This window comes from Chiloscyllium plagiosum, unplaced genomic scaffold (genome assembly GCF_037043375.1).
Source record: "Chiloscyllium plagiosum isolate Xiang-an unplaced genomic scaffold, Cpla_swu_hap1 HiC_scaffold_6, whole genome shotgun sequence".
Classification (NCBI taxonomy): domain Eukaryota; kingdom Metazoa; phylum Chordata; class Chondrichthyes; order Orectolobiformes; family Hemiscylliidae; genus Chiloscyllium; species Chiloscyllium plagiosum.
The window spans coordinates 84,787,851-84,806,878 of record NW_028270144.1 but is presented as its reverse complement, the minus strand read 5'-3'; the positions used below and the strand labels follow the sequence as shown (position 1 = coordinate 84,806,878).

Here is a 19,028-nt window from a genome sequence, read left to right as displayed (position 1 = left end):
ACTGAATCTCCCACTACCAACATCCAGTTACCATTGACCAGAAACTTAACTTGAATCGCCCCATATAAATACAGTGGTTACAAGAGCAGTTCAGAAGCTAGGAATACTGTGGCGAGTTTCTCACATCCTGACTCCCCAAGGCCTGTCCAACATCTACAAGACGCAAGTCAAGATTATGATGGAGTACTCCTCACTTACCCAAATGGGTGCAGATCCAACAATACTCAAGAAGCTTGACAACATACAGAACAAAGCAGCCTGCTTGATTTAATGTCATCCATAAATATCCATTCCCTCCATTCCTGACATTCTGTAGCAGTGACACATACAATTTACAAGATGCACTGTAGCAATTCATCCAGGTTCCTTAGACAACACCTCCCAAACCAATGAGCAAGGGCAGCAGATACATGGGAACACAATTGTCACATGCAAGTTCCCATCCAAGCCACGCATCATCCTGACTTGGAAATAAACTGCTGTTCCTTTAGTGTCACTGAATCAAAATATTGGAATTCCTTTCCTAACAGTACTTTGGGTCTACCTAAGCATATGGACTGTTGCAGTTCAAGAAGCAGCTCACCACTTTCTCAAGGTCAATAAATGCTGCCAGCCAACAATACCTATGTCCTACATGTGAATTAAAAAATATATATTAATAGGAAAGGACAGGGTAAATAAAAATAAGTTATTTCCACTGTTTGGGGATTCTAGAACCGGAGAATAGCCTAAGAATAAGGCCAGAACATCATTCGGGAAAGATGTTAGGAAGCACATCCACATACAAATGGTGGTAGATGTTTGGAATTGCAGAGGGTGCTATATCAGTTGTTCATTTTAAATAAGACATATAATTTTGTGTTAGGCGAAGATGTTAAGAGGAATGGGCCAATGGCAGGTATATGGAGTTCCATCACATATCAGCCATGAATGGTGGAACATGCTCGAGCAGCTGAATGGCCTACTCCTGTTCCTATGTTTCTATCTGAATGAATGGCACAGTGAACTTAGCAGAAAATAAGCTCTGAATAAATTAAATCACAAAGCAATTCTGAATCAATGGTGTATACTGAATAACCTACTGGAAAATGCTTCACATTCTTGAAATAAAGATGATACTGCCAATATTAAAGGATTAATACTCAGAAGTCATAAGATTTTTACTAGAGAAATTAAAAAATGTTGCAACTCACCCAAGTTATAGAGTGCCTCAGTAAAAGAAGAATCATTCCTCAAAGCTTCCTTATAAAATTCAGCTGCTTTTTCATAGTCGCCTCGAACAAAGACACAGTTTCCTTTATTTGTCAATGCTGCTGGATTATATCGATCAGCACTCATAGCAAGGTCAGCATATCGGTCTGCAAGTCCAAAATCATTTTCCTGCACAAGTTCAATGAAAATGATTTCTGCTATGCGTGACCAATTTTTAAAAGTTTTCCTTCATTCAATTTCAGAAAATTCATGATTGTCTTCTTTCAAACTCAGGTGATACTCATAAAAAGTATGATTTTACACTATAGTAATAATGGAAATGCAACACAGTTATAAAACTTGTTTGTTATAGATCATGCCAATTCATAAACATCCTTACTGACTTCCAATGAAAATGCCCAAATTTAAATGTAAGTCTGTCTGCTATTTAAATTCAGTACCTTGCAGTCCTACGGTGCGGGAAACGATTTAATGGGAAACTGCTTGGAGGAAATGCATTCCTGCTGCACGGGAACAACTCAGCACTGTGTGTGGAACCTGATTGGCTGCCTGCAAAGGTAGGCAGCCAATTTACATTATTAAGGCAAGGAGAAGAAATTTTACCTCCAGCAGAGATGACATTTCCACATGGTGGCTGTCAACTTCATGGAGCTAGCTATCTGTTTCAATAAAGCATCAGTGGCTGATCCACTGATTTTGTGGTCAACAAATTAATAGGATGAGAAAACAATATCGATTGGTGAATGATGAATTCCAAATGTGAAATAGCAAGAACCATGCGCAAATATACAAATTGTGGAAAAAAAAACACATTTGTGTATTGCCTTACTAATACGAAATGTAACAGTTATGATCTTAGTACCTACCAAAAAATAAAGGAAAGAGAGATTTGTTGCAGCTGCGCTCTTAACCCTGCTATCCTTCTTCTCAAACATTTTCAGGGTTTCTACAGCCTATAAATTAGAAATGGAAATATATTATTTTATTAATATTTCAAAACAATGCTCAAATTTACAATGAGAAACCTGGTCGGATAATTTTTTTAAAATTTCTGATTAAAATGTAAACCCAGAATTCTATGGGAAATAACAATTTTGGTGCAAAAGAAATTAATTGCATGCCATGACCATGACCATGACCTTCAATCTGATCTTCTGTTTTTGGAATCATTTAGCTCAGTCTGTCACTTGCCATTTATGCTGTTTGGCATACAAGTAGCTTCATCAGGTTGACCGCTTTGTCTTTTGTTTGCCTGGTGCTGCCTTGACTACCAAGGGTACGGGGAGAAAGCGGGAGAAAGAAGTTGAGAACCTTATCAGCCATGTTTGAAGAGCGGAGCAGACTTGATTGACTGAAAGGCCTAATTTCTGCTCTTATGCTTCTGGCATGCCCTCCCACACTCTTCACTGAAGTAGGGTTAATGCCCTAGTTTGACGATAATGATAGAGTTGCAGATATGCTGGGCCATTGTATTGGTGTACAGTTTTGCTGCTGCTAATGGTCCACATTTAGTCTTGAGTGGCTAGATCTGTTTGGACTCTATCCTATTTAGCACAGTGGTTGTCCCACACAACCCAACGGATGGTTGGGTTAACATGAAGAATAGACTTTGTCTCCACAAGGACTGTGTGACGGTCACAATTACCGATACTGTCACAGACAGATGCAGCAAGGATGAGATCAAGTTATGATTTTCCCTCCTTTTTCTTCCCCTCACCAATTGTATGCAGGCATCTAGTGTTCAATCAATGGATCTATCAGAGGGAAGTGGAAGCTCTGTATCTGATACCCAACTCCAAACACGCTGGCAACCTCCCACCCAAAAGCTCTATTCCATCCCACTTACCTTACTACAAGTGAAGATTTCAGTGCATTACCAGTAATTGCCACTGATTCAGGGGATGATGCTAATCTCTGTTTGACAAACAACTTTCAGGCTGAGAATTTCCATCCTTCAGGGGCCTTGATTCAGTGGGTAGCCTGATGCTATCCAGTTAGGTATCTGATTGATAAACTGACACTAAATTCTGCTCCACAGCTACAATTTAGTTAACTTCTATGCACAAACAGTATTACACTAAGGTAATCTTTTACATACCTTCGTCTTTTTTTGCCATAAATTTTTAACTGGATATACATTAGCATGGGTTATCTGTCATTAGCAGCTGACCAACAATGGAGATTAAAGAAGAACTTCTGAATTCAGCTCACAATCAATTAACTTAATTCCAAAATAACAAACGTAGTCCAGAACTGAATGCCTCTGCGGCAACTGAAAAATCAATGAAAATGCCAGGAAATCATTCATAAATGTTTGAAAACAATTTACAAAAGGTGGAAACCATCATTAAAAGAACCACAGATCAATGAACTAAAAAGGAGATTTACATTTTCCAGCAGGAAACAAAGGGGAAAATTCTAAAGTTACAACCCTTCATAAGCAGTTGAGAACCAAAAGGACCTTTTCAAAAAGAAATTGTGTGGAAATAGCTACCTAAATTCTATTTTATATGCAAATCGACCTGTTGAGCGCTTTTTGTATCTTTTTAACTGAAAAATGTAAATGCAACTAAACTCGAGAGGTTTTTTTCCTGGTTGTGCAGTATCAGGGATGAATGTGGATGTTGAATGAGAAAGGATAAATTATGATTCATTGTTTAAAACAGTTTATATTAATCCAGCAGAAATAAAAATGGCATTATCATATGCTACCTGGTTAAAATCCCTTTGTCGCAGGTAAGTAATAGCTTTGTTTATTTCCAGGTCATTAGCTAGTTCAACATATTGGGACGCCTTCACCATCTCCACACACCTGTAACAATTAACAATTGGATTTTGAATCATTCCTGAAAAACCAGATCCTCTTCACATTTCAAGTTACACAGTGACTTTTGTGGGGAGGAGAACCAGAATAGCTTACATTAATCTAAGAAAAGGATATCAGTGATAGACCATGGAAATATGCTTTTTTTTTACTTCTACATCAGAATTATGATTCTTGGTTTAGTTGTGCAATAAGTTTCCTACAAAATAACAATGTGTTGAATTCCACAGCGCCACAAAATTAGCTTTTTATTTCCCAGTTTCTGTATATGAATGCCAAACAAATACCAGTTTATGGTCAGTTTATGTCATGAATAGCCACCACAAAGCTAATTTGCCCGAGGAACTTCCATAGACTTCTACAGCAAAATGGAGGGAGTTTGGTAAAACCTGTGATCATAAGTATCAATACTTTATCATAATAATGCCGTCCATAACCACTATGATGTTCTCGCATTACAAACATATTTTTGCATTTTAGTGTTCAATTGAAACTGGAAAATAAGTATAAATACATTCTATCATTATTTTGAGATTCCAAAATTCAACCACAAAGATTTTGCAACTATGCTGGTAGTGGTGTGACACCTGCTATGTGGAAAAATATCAAAGAGCCCTCCTTGTCAGTAGGCTCAGAACTTCCAAAAACTGGATAAACTAGCAGTAATTAAAGGATTGCTGCTTGCAAATAATGAGAATTCAGGGTTAGAATTGATTATTGAAGGCAAACATTCCTTGCAAAAGGGTAGGATGATGGGCATGAAAAAGACTTCAGCACTTAGCAATGCTTTCTGGAAAACTCCAAAAGGAGCAATAACAAAGGAGATTGACATTCTTTGAAACCACTTCTAACCAAGGTACTGCTTAGTTGAAAACCAGAAGTTGGCTACTACAATATCCTAAATCCACTGCATCTGTGAGCAAATTAGGAAAATATTCACTGATATCAGCAGTACACTATAGGTATACCTAATATTATACATTTATTTTTCACCCACTGGAAGTAGGACAGGTATGTCAAGGTTTTCGTCCTGCACCAGCAAAGATAGCACACAAAGACAACATGCATCCCCCCATATAAATATCTAAAATAATAACTTGCACATAACGCATGCAAGTTCTGTTCACAAAGAATACTGGCAAAATAAACGCTGAGCAGGATGATGTTCTCTTTGAAAATAATAAAAAGGCAGGACCATTTCTGAGTCTTATTTCTGCACTTGCTGTCAGCATGCCCAGAGACAGTTAATTAAGAAGGCTCCTCTAGGCATGCCATTCAATTTAGGGTGGCAGGCAGGCTCCTAAGACTGCAGGTTCCTTAACAGACACTGAAACAAATGAAAACAGAAATTACTGGAGAAATTGAGCAGGTCTGGCAGCATCTGTGAAGAGAAAACAGAGTTAACATTTGAATCCAGTGACTCTTCTTCTGAAACTAATTGGAGTCAACCATGCTTAAAATTTAAATGAACTTTGGGAGTTAACTGTCAGTTAACTGGTGAATTCTCCACAGCAACACATCTACCAATCTGTCAACCAATCATCACTCTCCTTTCATACAATAGAAATCAGAGGTGAGGAACCTATTTCCGACGAGGGCTGGTGACACATGGATGAAATCATTTCACAGCCGTACATAAAGGGTAAACTAAGGCCCTTTTTTTGGAAGATTAAAACCAAAGCAAAGCATTCAACTCACCTGTTGTTTTAATGCAATGGCTGAGGTTGGTTTGCCTTAATGAGCCTTCCATTGTCTGCTAGCAATAAAGATATTGCTAATCACAACTATTGTCCCAAATTTACATCTGTTAAATGAAAGCACAGGTGGTTCTTTGCCAGAAAATGTTTTAAAAAGAACTGTTCACAGTAGGATATAGCTCCGAACAGTGATATAATTCTCAGCACAGGTCTTCTCAAGTTTGGAAAGTCAACAGCACCTACATGGAGTTTGTAAGAGTTCAGCCAAGGCAGGTTCTTGTATTTGGCCTTCAATTCAATGTTGCTTTACAGTTGATTTCAAGTTGGAGACTTTCTGACGCATCGATAGCTTCAATATTGAACAGTCTGAAAAAATGTAATTCTAGTACTTTCATTCATTGGCCTTGAAATCATACACAAAATTTCTGAAGCAAGTTTGCACAATCTCTATTGTGACTCTTCTATTGTGCAGATTTTGCAGATGTCCCTGAAGGATAAGAAAATGCACAGTTTGACCTTTCCAACTGCATTTGCCATAACTTTAATTTGGCTTTTAATGATTTCACATTTGGAAGAGAAGTAAGATGCTGCTTTTGTAATTTGTCATTGAGTTTTACTAACAAGTCACACACACATTTGTGCTTACTCAACTCAGCCACAGGTATTTCCTTCCTCTCTGAAGCAACTCTTCAGAGGCCAGCATCCGATCACTAATCGCCCTTTATTGATAAATGCATAGCATTTGATAATAGCACTGCTGCGCAGTGAGTCAATCCTGACATTCACCTTTTTATGTCAGCAGTTCTCTCTGATTGGAGCAGATTAAAAGCCCAAAACAGGAAATTCATATTGAGAGGTCCCGTTGGCTAACCTCAGTGTAATCACTTCACTCTCTGTGAATGTTCTCACTACATTCCTTACTTCATTAAGCCAGATCAGCATACATCCCCAGCTGATTCAAGTACTCTGATTCAAGGTCTTTAACTAACCATTTAAATTAACTAATGTTGAAGCTCTGTTTTTCAAAAAAGTTAATGCTGAAAACCTTCACCACTATGTGGCTCAGCTGCAGGGACAGTATATGCAAATTCTCTTGCTAAACGAAGCAATGGCATAGAATTCAATAACTTGGATCAAGGATGAGCTGATCAATTTTTCTTAATGAGAAAAGTTAACCCCTCAGAGAACCAAAAATGGCTAGAGCACCATCAGTAGGAAGAACACTATTTTAAAATGGTAACTGAAGTTAATATAAGCCTCTCAAAAATATCTACCCCTTTAGTGCATTGCCACTAAAAAAAACAAATCCTCTCCAAGTTCAAAATCTACTATGAATCCATGCACAAAGATCATCAGTTAGCCTGTACTTGTTATGTCCAATTAACCTCAAAATTAGCCAGAGAATCTTTCAGAGATATTTCAATGTCTAGAGTCAGATCATTAATCTAAACTGGTACAATTCTATGAGACAAATTCACACTCTGAAAGAATGTAATTTTTTCTGGAGCCAGTACAGGTGCAGTTGCAATGATAACTCCTTCACAAACTTTAGCCTATGACTGTGGTTTATGTTATTGGCAGTGAGTTCACTCATCACAAAACTGGCATAAGTAATATTGCCCATCTTCTTTCTCAGGCTTCTGAAATTTGCTGGCTGCGCATCCAAGATTTTTCCAAAGTGCCCTGATTTTATACAAGTGCATCTGTTCACGGAATTTGGTGCATTTGAAGTATTTTGTGCTGTAATGTCGTTTTACATTGGAATTGTCATGACAGAAACTGTTTCTCTAATGTTCAATCCCATGGGCTTGCATTTCACTGTGACAAAACCAAGGCAATTGTCCATTTCTCCATGCTTTTCAGGCTTTCAGGTTGTTCTTCTCCAATGTGCTTCTTTGGTGGTGGTTCCCGCATTCTCAACTGTGTCATGATGCGAGTGTTGTTGATGTTCAATGTGCCATTTGTCACAGGATCTTGCTGTGAGCTGGCAGGCTGGATTCAATTTAGCAATAGGCCTGATACAGCTCCAGGACAGTGGTTCCCCAGCCTGGTAAAAATGTTCTTTTTCCTTTACTTTGGCATTTCTTGTGAAATTTCCTTACATGTGCAAGACAAAAAGCTTCAATAAATAGTGTCATCTCACTCCACTACAGATTAGATTAGATTAGATTAGATTACTTACAGTGTGGAAACAGGCCCTTCGGCCCAACAAGTCCACACTGCCCCGCCAAAGCGCAACCCACCCATACCCCTACATCTACCCCTTACCTAACACTACGGGCAATTTAGCATGGCCAATTCACCTGACCTGCACATCTTTGGTCTGTGGGAGGAAACCGGAGCACCCGGAGGAAACCCATGCAGACACGGGGAGAATGTGCAAACTCCACACAGTCAGTCGCCTGAGGCGGGAATTGAACCCGGGTCTCTGGCGCTGTGAGGCAGCAGTGCTAACCACAGTGCCACTGAGCCGCCCACAAATTCTCTTTGTACCATATAATTCCTTTCATCAGACCGGAATCAATTTACATATATTATTTATTTTAGAATTAGGCATTTGAACTAGTGGTATGTTTCTTTGGTCTATGTATATGAAGGAGTTTAAATTATTCATCTGACATTCTTTTGGAGCCATAATTTTAAACCAGTATCTGCCAGAGAACAGGTGACTAGTGCTATTCTTGGCTGACAGTGACTTGTTTGTATTTTGAGTATTCAACAACTGGAGAGAGGAAACACTGGAAGGCATGAGCTTGCTTTTGGTTTAGAAGAACCAAGATTTTTTTTGGTTCAAGGGCAAACCCATAAATTGGAAAGCTTTTATTGGTAGTTTGCAGAAAACCTGCCAGGATTAGATACAAGAACATTTTCTCCTGAAGGAAGGAATTAGTTCAAAATAGTTAGGATATAGGTTAATTCAGTGCAAGAGTTTTAGTTTGAAAGTCAGTTGTAGAAAAATGTGAGAGTCTATCATAAAGAATGTGATAAATGGATACTTGAATAAAAATGATTTGACTGGGCATAATCAGCATGGGCTTGCAAATGGAAAATTGTGTTTAACAAACTTGTTGGGACTGTTATGAACTAGAGCAAATCCCCTCAAAATATATTAAGAGGATAGCCTAGAATCTAATATTTTCTTGTTTTAAAGGTAAATGCAAGGTATTGTGTTTAAGATGCAATTTGATTGGTCAAACTACCAGATTTCCAGCAAAATATACTTTATTCATATATTATAGTTTAAAAAAACAAATAAAAATTGGCTTAGCTGTAATCCTATTGAAATGCTTAATAAAATAATTAATAGTTACTGTATCTATTAACTGTTCCAATATAGTAACATCCCATAAGCATATCCTTGACAAAGGCAAATTCAGAAAAATAGATTGTCTTGCATGCAATTCCAGCAGCAGGAAAACACCAAGTGAAAATTGTGAGAGAACGTAGCAGGGAGAAAAGTACATGTAGTTTCCAAACCCTGCTGAGACCCCAGCAACAACTGCTCAAAAGCTAAAACTAAAAATCCTTGTTCTGTGGGAACGTGACCACAACAATTCGGAGTGCTTCTATTGTTGCAAATTTTAAAATAAAAACTCAAAGTCCTCACAAGTTGTTTACTTCATGAGTTTTCAATAGATAGCTCAGTACCTCTCTCTTAAAACCTCTCTTCAAATAAAAAGGACAAAATATATCTCTTAAAATCATAGCATTGACACAGGAGTCTTTTGAGGGTATTATTAACCACATTGACAAAAAGCAGTTGATGTATGTAGTATATTTAGATTTTCAGAAGGCTTTTGATAAAGTCTCCAGAGAAAGGTGGCAAGCAAAGTTAAAGCAAATGGTATAGGAGATGCTGTACTGGTATGGATTAAGCATTACGTAAAGATGTGATAGTAGCAAAGCAATGGAAAACATCCGAAGAGTGCGTAGACGAACAGCAAACAACTGTTCATTTCTGTCTCGCACAGAAGTAAAATGGGAAAAGTCGCCTGGCCTTGGCTAACAAGGGAAATTAGGGACAGTATTAGATCCAAGGAAGGGGTATACAAATTGGCCAAGAAGAGAAGCAGACTTGAGGACTGGATTCAGTTTAGATTTCAGCAAAGAGGAAAAAGGGATTGATGAAGAGGGGAAAATCAGAATACCTGTGAACATATAAACTGACTATAAAAGCTTCTATAGGTGTGTAAAGAAAAAAGATAAGTGAAGACAAATGTAGGTGCTTTACAATAAGAAACAGGGAAGTTATAAACAGGGACAAATAGATTACAGACTAATTCAGTACATATTCTGTCTTCAGAAAGGACACAAAAACCTTCCCAAAATGTTGGGGAACATATGGTCTCGTGCGAGAAAGGAATTGAAGAGTATTTGAAAGAAATAGTGTTAGGGAACTTGATGGGATTAAAGGCTTGTCACAAAGCTAGTCCCTTTTTTCTAATAGCTGTTCCTTGGCTCAAGGAGACTCTGTGCTTGATTTTTTTCAGAGGGGCAATAAACTGGGCCGGACTCTGATCATTCTGGTTTGGTACAGATATGAAAAGGATTTTGAGAGGCCTTTTGTTTTTATGTAAACAGATGAGACTTCAGGCCAAAGTGGTCAGGCTTTAAAAGTGACCTGTATAAAGAGAGGAGAGTGGTCAGCTGTTTTTAGTTCAGTCCTGAACTGGGAAGTTCAATGGGGAGCTGTGTGCAAACTCTCTCTCTTTTCTGCCTTCAACTTCAACCTGTAAGCATGTGTTCCATTTATACTGGTTTTTAAAGGAGTTTGCTTAATGGGACTGTTGTGTATATTCGAAACAGCATAATTAAGTCTAATCGGAGAGGCTGAATTCTGTAGGGGTTCTTTATTCTGTTCTGTGTTTCATTGTGTAATTTTGTGAATAAATTTTTTGTCTGTTTTAAAATCTTGTAGTCAACCTAGCTATCTTACTCCGGGTAATTTTCACTGTACACTTACCGAGACAAATTGCAAAGTTAGAACTAGGGCTGCTTTCTTAAGAATGTTTTGAGTGGTCTGGCCTAGTCCATAACAGGCTGACAAATTCACAGGGTCCAATAATCTACATCCCAGTGTACTTAAGGAAATAGTGGTGGTCACCTTTCAAGATTTTATAGATCCTGGAACAGTTCCTATGGATTAGAGGGCAACACCACTATTTAAAAATGGAAGTAGGGAGAAAATAGGGAATAATATACCAGTTAATATTTCAGCCATGATGAGGCAAATGCTAGATTCTATCATAAAAGATTTAGTAACAAAGCACCTTGAAAACAGTGACAGGATTGGAGTCAGCATAGATTTATGAAAAGGAAATCATGCTTGACAAATCTACTGGAATTTTTTTGAGGATGTAATGAGTAGAGTTGATAAAGGGTTAAACCAATGAATTTTTTTTATTTAGATTTTTAGAATGCATTCAATAGGGTCCCACATAAAATTAAAGCACATGGAATTGGGAGTAGTGTACTGACATGGATAGAGAACTAGCTAGATGACAGAAAACAACAAGTGGGAATTTATTGGTTATTTTCTGAATGGTAGCCAGCGACCAATTGGATATTGCAAGTATGTGTGCTTGGAGTCCAGCTATTCACAACATATATTAATGATTTAGATGAGGGAACAAAGTGTAATATCTTCAAAACTGGCTGGGAAGGTGAACTGTGAAGAGGATGCAGAAATGTTTCAATGTGATTTGGACAAGGTGAGTGAGTCGGCAAATGCAATGGCTGGTAAAGTATAATGTGGATAAGTGAAGGGGATTGTGTGGGTAAAAGGCACTGAAGTGTTCAATTACCTATGATTATGTTAAATGGCAAAGCAGGGTCAACTTAAATGGCTTACTCTTGTTCCTATATTTCTATTTTTCCACAATTTCACTGCTTTGTTAAGAAATATGAAGGCGTTATTTAAAAGCAAGAAAATTTAAGCTCCTTTGTGTGAATAATCAAGAAAGTGATATCAAACTCTCAAGACCAGGAATTGAAAGTAACAATGAAGTTAAACCTATAAAATGTGCTGGACATGACTCTCTCTGATATTTGAGTATGTAAAGTTGGGGTAGATGGGACTTTATTCTGCCCCGTGTTTTGTAGTTTTTCAATCTGCAGTATTATGATTCAGAAAAAAACATTAAATAAAAACAAACAAATTATGATATCTCAAGCCACATTTCGTTCTGGAATCTCATGTGTGCAATAGTAACATCAGTTGGGATCGTAACACCAGTTTCTTGGGGACCTTCCCCTTCACCCCACCAAAGGTCACCTGATTTCTAACTTGCAGACAGATCCTACTTAATCTGCACATTCTCTTTTTGTTTATTTCAGATTTCACCACTTTGCTTTTCTCGATTTTCCAGGGTTTTGCTCAGTTATCCCTCTTGGTCTCAATCCCTTTATCCTTTCAAAATCTCTGAGTTGCTTGCTTTGCCAGGCTTTTTAGTTTTCACTTAAAATCTCTCCTTGTATGGCCTGGATCTGTTTCTGACATCCTTCTGCAAAGTGCGTTAGGATGCTCATTAATTACATGAAAGGAATTTGTTTTAACTGAATTCATTCTGGGCAATTGTGCTGGCATAATATATGGTCTAAAGACAAAAATCACCAAAAATTGAATTCCAAACCTGACTCAGATTTCAGGAGAGAACATTAGAACAGATACATTCACAGATTTCTTGATGGCAGGTTCAAGAATGCTGAATGGATGCTGAACAGCAGATTATCCACATGCTTTTTTCGTTGGAAACACAAAACTTTTACAACCATAAAAATAATACATGTATTTGACAGTAAATACAAACATAATGGGGTGGAATCTTATGCTTCTCTTGGGCAGGTTGGTAAGTAGACAGGGGTGTATTCCCAAGTGCACTTGGTTATTGTTCCAATCCTTGCTGAGTAGAAAATGCCTGTCAAATATCCAGCCCAGGGCTTTTCAATGTAATCTTTCCTTTATGTTACATAAACAAAATTCTGGAGAAATGCAGGTCTGGCAGTACCCTTGGAAAGGGAAACAAGAGTTAATGATTTGAGTTCAGCATGATTCTTCTGAATAAGTCATATCAGATTCAAAACATTAACTCTTTCTCTCTCCACAGATGCTGCCAGACCTGCTGACTTCCTCTCCCACTTTGTTTTTATTTCAGATTTTCAGTATCTGTAGTATTTTGCATGTATTTTTCCTTTAAAATTATTTGATTATCACAGTATGTCCAAAGTTGTTGCGCAAATACATATTAACTCTTACCAGTCATATCCAGATGCAAAAGATGCTTCAATTGCTGGTGCTATCAACTTAGCTGCTGTCATTATAAATCTCTCTGCCATTGCTTTCCTGCACAATTAAATATATATAAAACATAAGTGATTACATTGTCTTTGCAATAAAATTTTTAACCCAGCTATAGCATGCACAATATTCCACAGGATTGTGTCCTTGGCCCTATCATCTTCAGGTACTTCAATTACCTTTCCTCATCATAGGTGAAAGGTAGGGATATTCGCTGATGATTGCTTAATGTTCAGGACAGTTATGACTCCCTAGATACTGAAGCAGTCCATGCCAAAATGTAATAATCCCTGGACAACATTCAATGTTGGGTTCATAAGTGAAAACTAACATTTGATCCGTATAAGTGCCAAGCAATATGACCATCTTCAACAAGAGAGGACTAAATCATCATTTCTTAACAGTTAATGGCATTGCCATCATCAAATCCTCGACTATCAACACCATGTAAGTTACCACTGACCAGAAGTTGAACTGCACGAGACACATAAAGACGATGGCGACAAAAGGAGATCCAACACTAGGAATTCTGTGAGAAGTAACTCACCTCCTGACTCCTCAAAGGTTGTCCACCATTAAAAAGGCACAGGTTAGGAGACAATGGAATACTCTCCACTTGAGTAAAGGAGTGCAGCTCCAACAACACTCAAGCATCTTGACACCACTCAGGCCAAAATAGCATTCTTGACTGGCAACCCATCAATCACTTCAATATTCACTCCCTCCACCACTTACGCACAGAGACAGCAGTGTGTACAATTTCAAGGTACATACAGACGATTCACCAAGGCTCCTCCAACAACATCTCCCAAACATGCAATGTAACACTGAAAAGGATAAGGACAGCAGATTCACAGTGGCACCACTACCTGCAACTCCTGCTTCAAGAGACTTACCATCCTGAAATGGAACTATATGTCACTAGGTCAAAAACATACAACCCCCAATATTAACAGCACTGTGGGTGTACCTATTGTCCATGGACAGCAGCAGTTTAAGAAGCCATCTTATCACCACTTTCAAGGAAAATTTGGGATGGATACTAAATCCTGTCCTAGCAACAATGTCCACTTCCATTGAACAAATAAAAACAATTACCAAATGGTAGCTTATTGAGGTTTTTCTAAATTTTACAAATAATTCCTCTAGAAACAGGTGAATGAAAAGAAATTTCATGGTACAAATTTGATTCTGAAGAAGCCTGTTTTTCTATTAATATATTTACTAGGTTTCATTCTGATTAAAATAAATACATTATTCCTCCACAGGAAATGGCATTATTAAATAAGTACAAAGGAACCTCGATTATCCGAAGGACACAGACGGGGAGTATTTCATGCGATTAATCGAATTCCGGAAATCGAATGCTGGATAACATAGTTTAGCCAAGCATCAGTACTGTGAGATCTTGCCGGATAATCAGACATTCAGATAATCGAATGCCGGATAATCAAGGTTTCTCTGTATTAGGAAAGTCCACAGCATTAACTTTCACTGTGATCTTTTTTTAATGAAGTATTGAGCAGCTGATAAATATAGTTTGGAATAAATATATTTGAAACAAGTGACTCAAAATAAACATTGAAATGTAATTTTTTTTCAGTTTGTCTCAAGTTCAACTATTTCTAGAGATAACTTGTTGGTCCAGAAGAGCAAATTAAATAAGTGGCATGTTATTTTTCAAAACAGCAAATTTATCATACCGCTCTCGCTCCATTTGTCTGAGTGGATCATTCTTGATGGCTTCAATCACAAGATTCATATGTGGATCATCCTAAAAATGCAAAAGTTTATAATGAGATAACATCATTTTGAAACAGAAATTATGATATTATATAAATTACTGGATGTAGGAAATGAAACAGACTAAACAAACCAAATGTCTCCGGGAAACACTTGCGTAAGAATGACAATCATGCCAGAAGGATTTGTTTCATAATGGAGAAAATCATGGGACAACATATAATAGAATATCTAGACTTCTGTAGATCTCTATGACTCTATTGGAAAAGGGATCAATTCTATGTGTTGACGCTCGCCTGGGTGAAATGAAACCAAAGATTGACAAGATGAACTGTAAGTCGAAAAGGGTGGTGCTGGAAAAGCACAGCAGGTCAGGCAGCATCCGAGGAGCAGAACAGTCGATGTTTCGGGCATAAACCCTAAATTCTTGATGAAGGGTTTATGCCCAAAACATCGACTCTCCTGTTCCTCGGATGCTGCCTGACCTGCTGTGCTTTTCCAGCATCATCATTTTTGACTCTGACTCTCCAGCATCTGCAATCCTCACTTTTTCCAAGAAAAAGTATAACTAGATATTTTAGAAGCAAAATAACAAAAACAGGGCTCCTTAGATGACAAGAGAGATGGAGATTATATTTAAGGAAAACAGAAGGGTGTATGATGCATGTCAGGTGAAATCTTCAAATCAGAACAAGGTTATATAATAAGTTGAATGGGGAGATGAAGGAATTAAGATTTATCGGGATAATATGAGAATAGAATGGTGGTGAATATAAAGAGGAATATCTTCTACTGGCGTGTAAATAGTAAAAGAATAGTTAGAGTTGTGGCTGATGCTATTAGAAACAAAGAAAGTAAACAAGTGGGAAGTACAGGACAAAGCTACATTACATATTGAATTCTTTGTACTGGTGTTTACTAAGGAGAAAATTAACAACATATTGGAACAATGAGAGATAACAGAAGCAACAAGTAGGGCAAGAGTTAGAAGAGACGGAAAGAGATACCTGGTGTTACATGTGCAACACTCTTGAAGGTGACAGATATATTGAGAACACAGTTAGTATTGCTTATGGGAACTCAACAGTAATAAATGAATTGAGTACAGCAGTAGAGAAGTTATGCAGATCTTTATAAAGCACTGGTTAGGCCCTAACTAGAGTACTGCATCCAGTTCCAAACACTAGACTTTAGGAAAGATACAAGGATCTTTGACAAAGGAACACAAGGACAGGAGTAGGCCATTCACTCGGTACACTCCTTGCGTTATCCTCATTACTTGTTTTGCCACCTAATTTTGTGGCATCCACAAATTCAGTGATAGTACATTCACTTCCATTATCCAAGTCATTTACATATATTGTAAATAATTGGGGCCCCAACAGTGAACTCTGTGTCACTTCACTGAAAATGCTGTCTTTATCCCAACTCTCTGTCTTGTATGAGTTAGCCAATCTTCTATCCAAGCTAATATGCTACCCAAAACACCAAAAGTGTTTTGGGTAGCATATTATCCTATTAATTAGCCTTACGTGAGGCGAGGTACCTTATTGCCCAAAATCGGTTCATAAGATAGTCTGGCCATCATGGGGAAAAGACTGATGAACTTCTGTTGAATTGCCTCTATGGCAATTTCATCTTTCTCACGTTAAGGAGACCAAAAGTGCACACAGTACTCAAGATGTGATCTAACCAAGCTCCTAAACAATTGAAGTAAAACTTCACTACGATACTTAAATCCTCTTGTGATAAAAGGAACATTCTTTTAGCCTTCCTAATAGTTTATTGCACCTGTATATGGGCCTTCAATGATTTATTCACAAGAACATGCAAATCCCTTTGCACATCTACACTTTCCAATCTCTCACTATTTAAGAAACATTTGCACATCTGTTCCTACCAAAGTAGACAACTTTGCATTAACCCACATTATTTTCCAGCTGACATGTTTTTCTCAAAAGCCTGTCCAAATCCTTGCGAAAACAATTTCCATCTTCCTCACAACACACATTCATGTTAGCTTTGCATCATCTGAAAATTTGAAAATAATACATCCAACATATCATTGAGATATACTATGAACAGCTGGAATCCAAGACTTATCCTTGCGGTACTTCACTAGTCAGAGTCTGTCAAGAAATGGCCCACTTATTCCAACACTCCACTTTCTTTCTGTTAAAGAATCTTTGATCCATGCTACTGCATTACCTCCTTTACCACGAGCTTTAAAAGTTACAGAAGAAATCTTGCACCTCTCCTGGATCTGACCTGTAGAATCAAACTCTACAAGCAATAAAGATGATGGCCTGAAGCAATGTTTAATAAAGATAACCCTGTTTGACTGAATTAATCTAAAAAGGAACTGAATCAATGATGGGAAGTTCCCGAATTCACAACAATTTTATTTTATCATAATTTCTTCCTTCTTGTCAAATAAAACAGCAATAGCAGCAGTTGGAAGGTATGGTACAAGAACTTACTGGGAATGAGAATATCCCAATGAAGTAGGAAAAGAAGAAGCCTGTATGTGAACTGGGAAGAAATTAACGATTTTCTATATAAACAAATGAAAGTGAGAAGAATGTTCTAGAATAGTTGTATGCAAAAAGAAAAAGAGCATCATGTACGAGGGAGAGAGAGAGAGAGAGAGAGAATATCATTTTGCACCTTGGGTGGGGGAGACAAGAATTGAGCTCGAGCAAGTGAGTGAGAGTGCGAGAGAGAGAGAGAGAGAGAGAGAGCAAGCGAGAGAGCGCGACAGATGACCCCTATAGATACACTATACATTTTCTCTCTCTCACACACACACACACACTTACAGGCTTATACTCCATCACACACACTTTACCAAGCTTGCACAGACGCAAACACACAGTAGGCAAAAGTGAGGGCTGCAGATGCTGGAAATCAGAGTCTAGACTAGAGTGGTGCTGGAAAAGCACAGCAGGTCAGGCAGCATCCGAGGAGCAGGAAAATCGACATTTCAGGCAAAAGTCCTTCATCAGGAACACATACTTTCTCATGTGTACTCATACTCTATTTCTCCCTCACATGCTCGCGCACACATATAAATCTACGGGGTGAATTTGTATTTGCTGAAACATTCTATTTGTTCAAAAAATACACAATCTGCAGGCAGTCAATCCATGTAATATTTTGTAAATTCCACTTTAGAAATAGAACCAGTCTGACCCAGAATTTGGAAACAGACAGATTCTAACCTCACATCTTTGCACTGTCTTAGCTGAGATGTCACTTTTTTCTATAAAACCATAATTTAATTTGAGAATGTGACTTAAAAAAAGTTCTGGGATTTACATATTAATGAAATGAAAGCTGCAACCCATTCTAAAAGATGAAAGACTAAAAACAATCTAGGTTTGTTCAATATATCATTTCAGTTACACGACACTTTAATCTTTTGCTATAAATGCTGTGTCTTATGGTTCTGCTCCACAACCACCTGATGAAGGAACAGTGCTCCGAAAGCTAATGCTTCCAAAATAAACCTGTTGAACTATAACCTGGTGTTGTGTGGTTTTAACTTTGTCCACCCAGTCCAAAACCGGCTCCTGCACATCACAATTCAGAGAGAGAGAGAGAGAGAGAGAGACAGACAGAGAGAGAGAAAGAGAAAGAGGGAGAAAAAGTAAGAAAGAGAGGGGGAGAGAGAAAGAAAGAAAGAGAGAAAGAGAGAGAGAGAGAAAGTAAGAGAGAGAGAAAGAGAGAAAGAAAAAGAGAAAGTAAGAGAAAGAGAAAGAAAGAAAGAGAGAGAGAGAGAAAGAAAGAGAAAGAAAGAAAAAAGAAAGAAAGAGAGAGATAAAGAGAGAAAGAGAGAAAGAAAGAACGAGAGAAAGAAAGGGAGAAGGAGAGAAAGAGAGAAAAAAAGAAAGACAGAAAGAAAGAACGAGAGAGAGAAAGGAAGAAAGAGAGAGAGAAAAAAAGAAAGAAAGAAAGAGAGCGAGAAAGAAAGAAAGAAAGAGACGGAGAAAGAAAGAAAGAGAAAGAAAGAGAGAGAGAGAAAGAAAGAGAGAAAAAAGGCAGAAACGAAGGAAGAAAGAAAGAAACAGAGAAAGAAAGAGCGAGAGAAAGAGCGAGAAAGAGAGAAAGAAAGAGAGAAAGAGAGATAGAGAAAAAAAGAGAAAGAAAGAGAGAGAGAAAGAAAGAAAGGCAGAAAGCAAGGAAGGAAGAAAGAGAGAATGAAAGAGAAAGAGAGAAAGAAAGAAAGAGAAAAAGAAAGATAGAAAGAGAGAAA

The 19,028-nt window shown here is 37.8% G+C and overlaps 1 protein-coding gene across 5 annotated transcripts in view; it reads right to left on the bottom strand.

The window, feature by feature from the left end:
* ift88 (intraflagellar transport 88 homolog) overlaps positions 1-19,028 on the bottom strand; it is a 135,393-nt gene that overhangs the window by 52,955 nt on the left and 63,410 nt on the right. For all 5 annotated transcript variants that reach the window (XM_087988161.1, XM_087988159.1, XM_043691897.2 and 2 more), the window contains exons 13-17: positions 14,734-14,804; positions 12,989-13,075; positions 3,925-4,024; positions 2,079-2,165; positions 1,194-1,380 (exon numbers count right to left, since the gene is read on the bottom strand). In XM_087988161.1, coding sequence (XP_087844287.1) covers positions 1,194-1,380; positions 2,079-2,165; positions 3,925-4,024; positions 12,989-13,075; positions 14,734-14,804 — 532 coding nt within the window. The remainder of the gene's footprint in view (positions 1-1,193; positions 1,381-2,078; positions 2,166-3,924; positions 4,025-12,988; positions 13,076-14,733; positions 14,805-19,028) is intronic.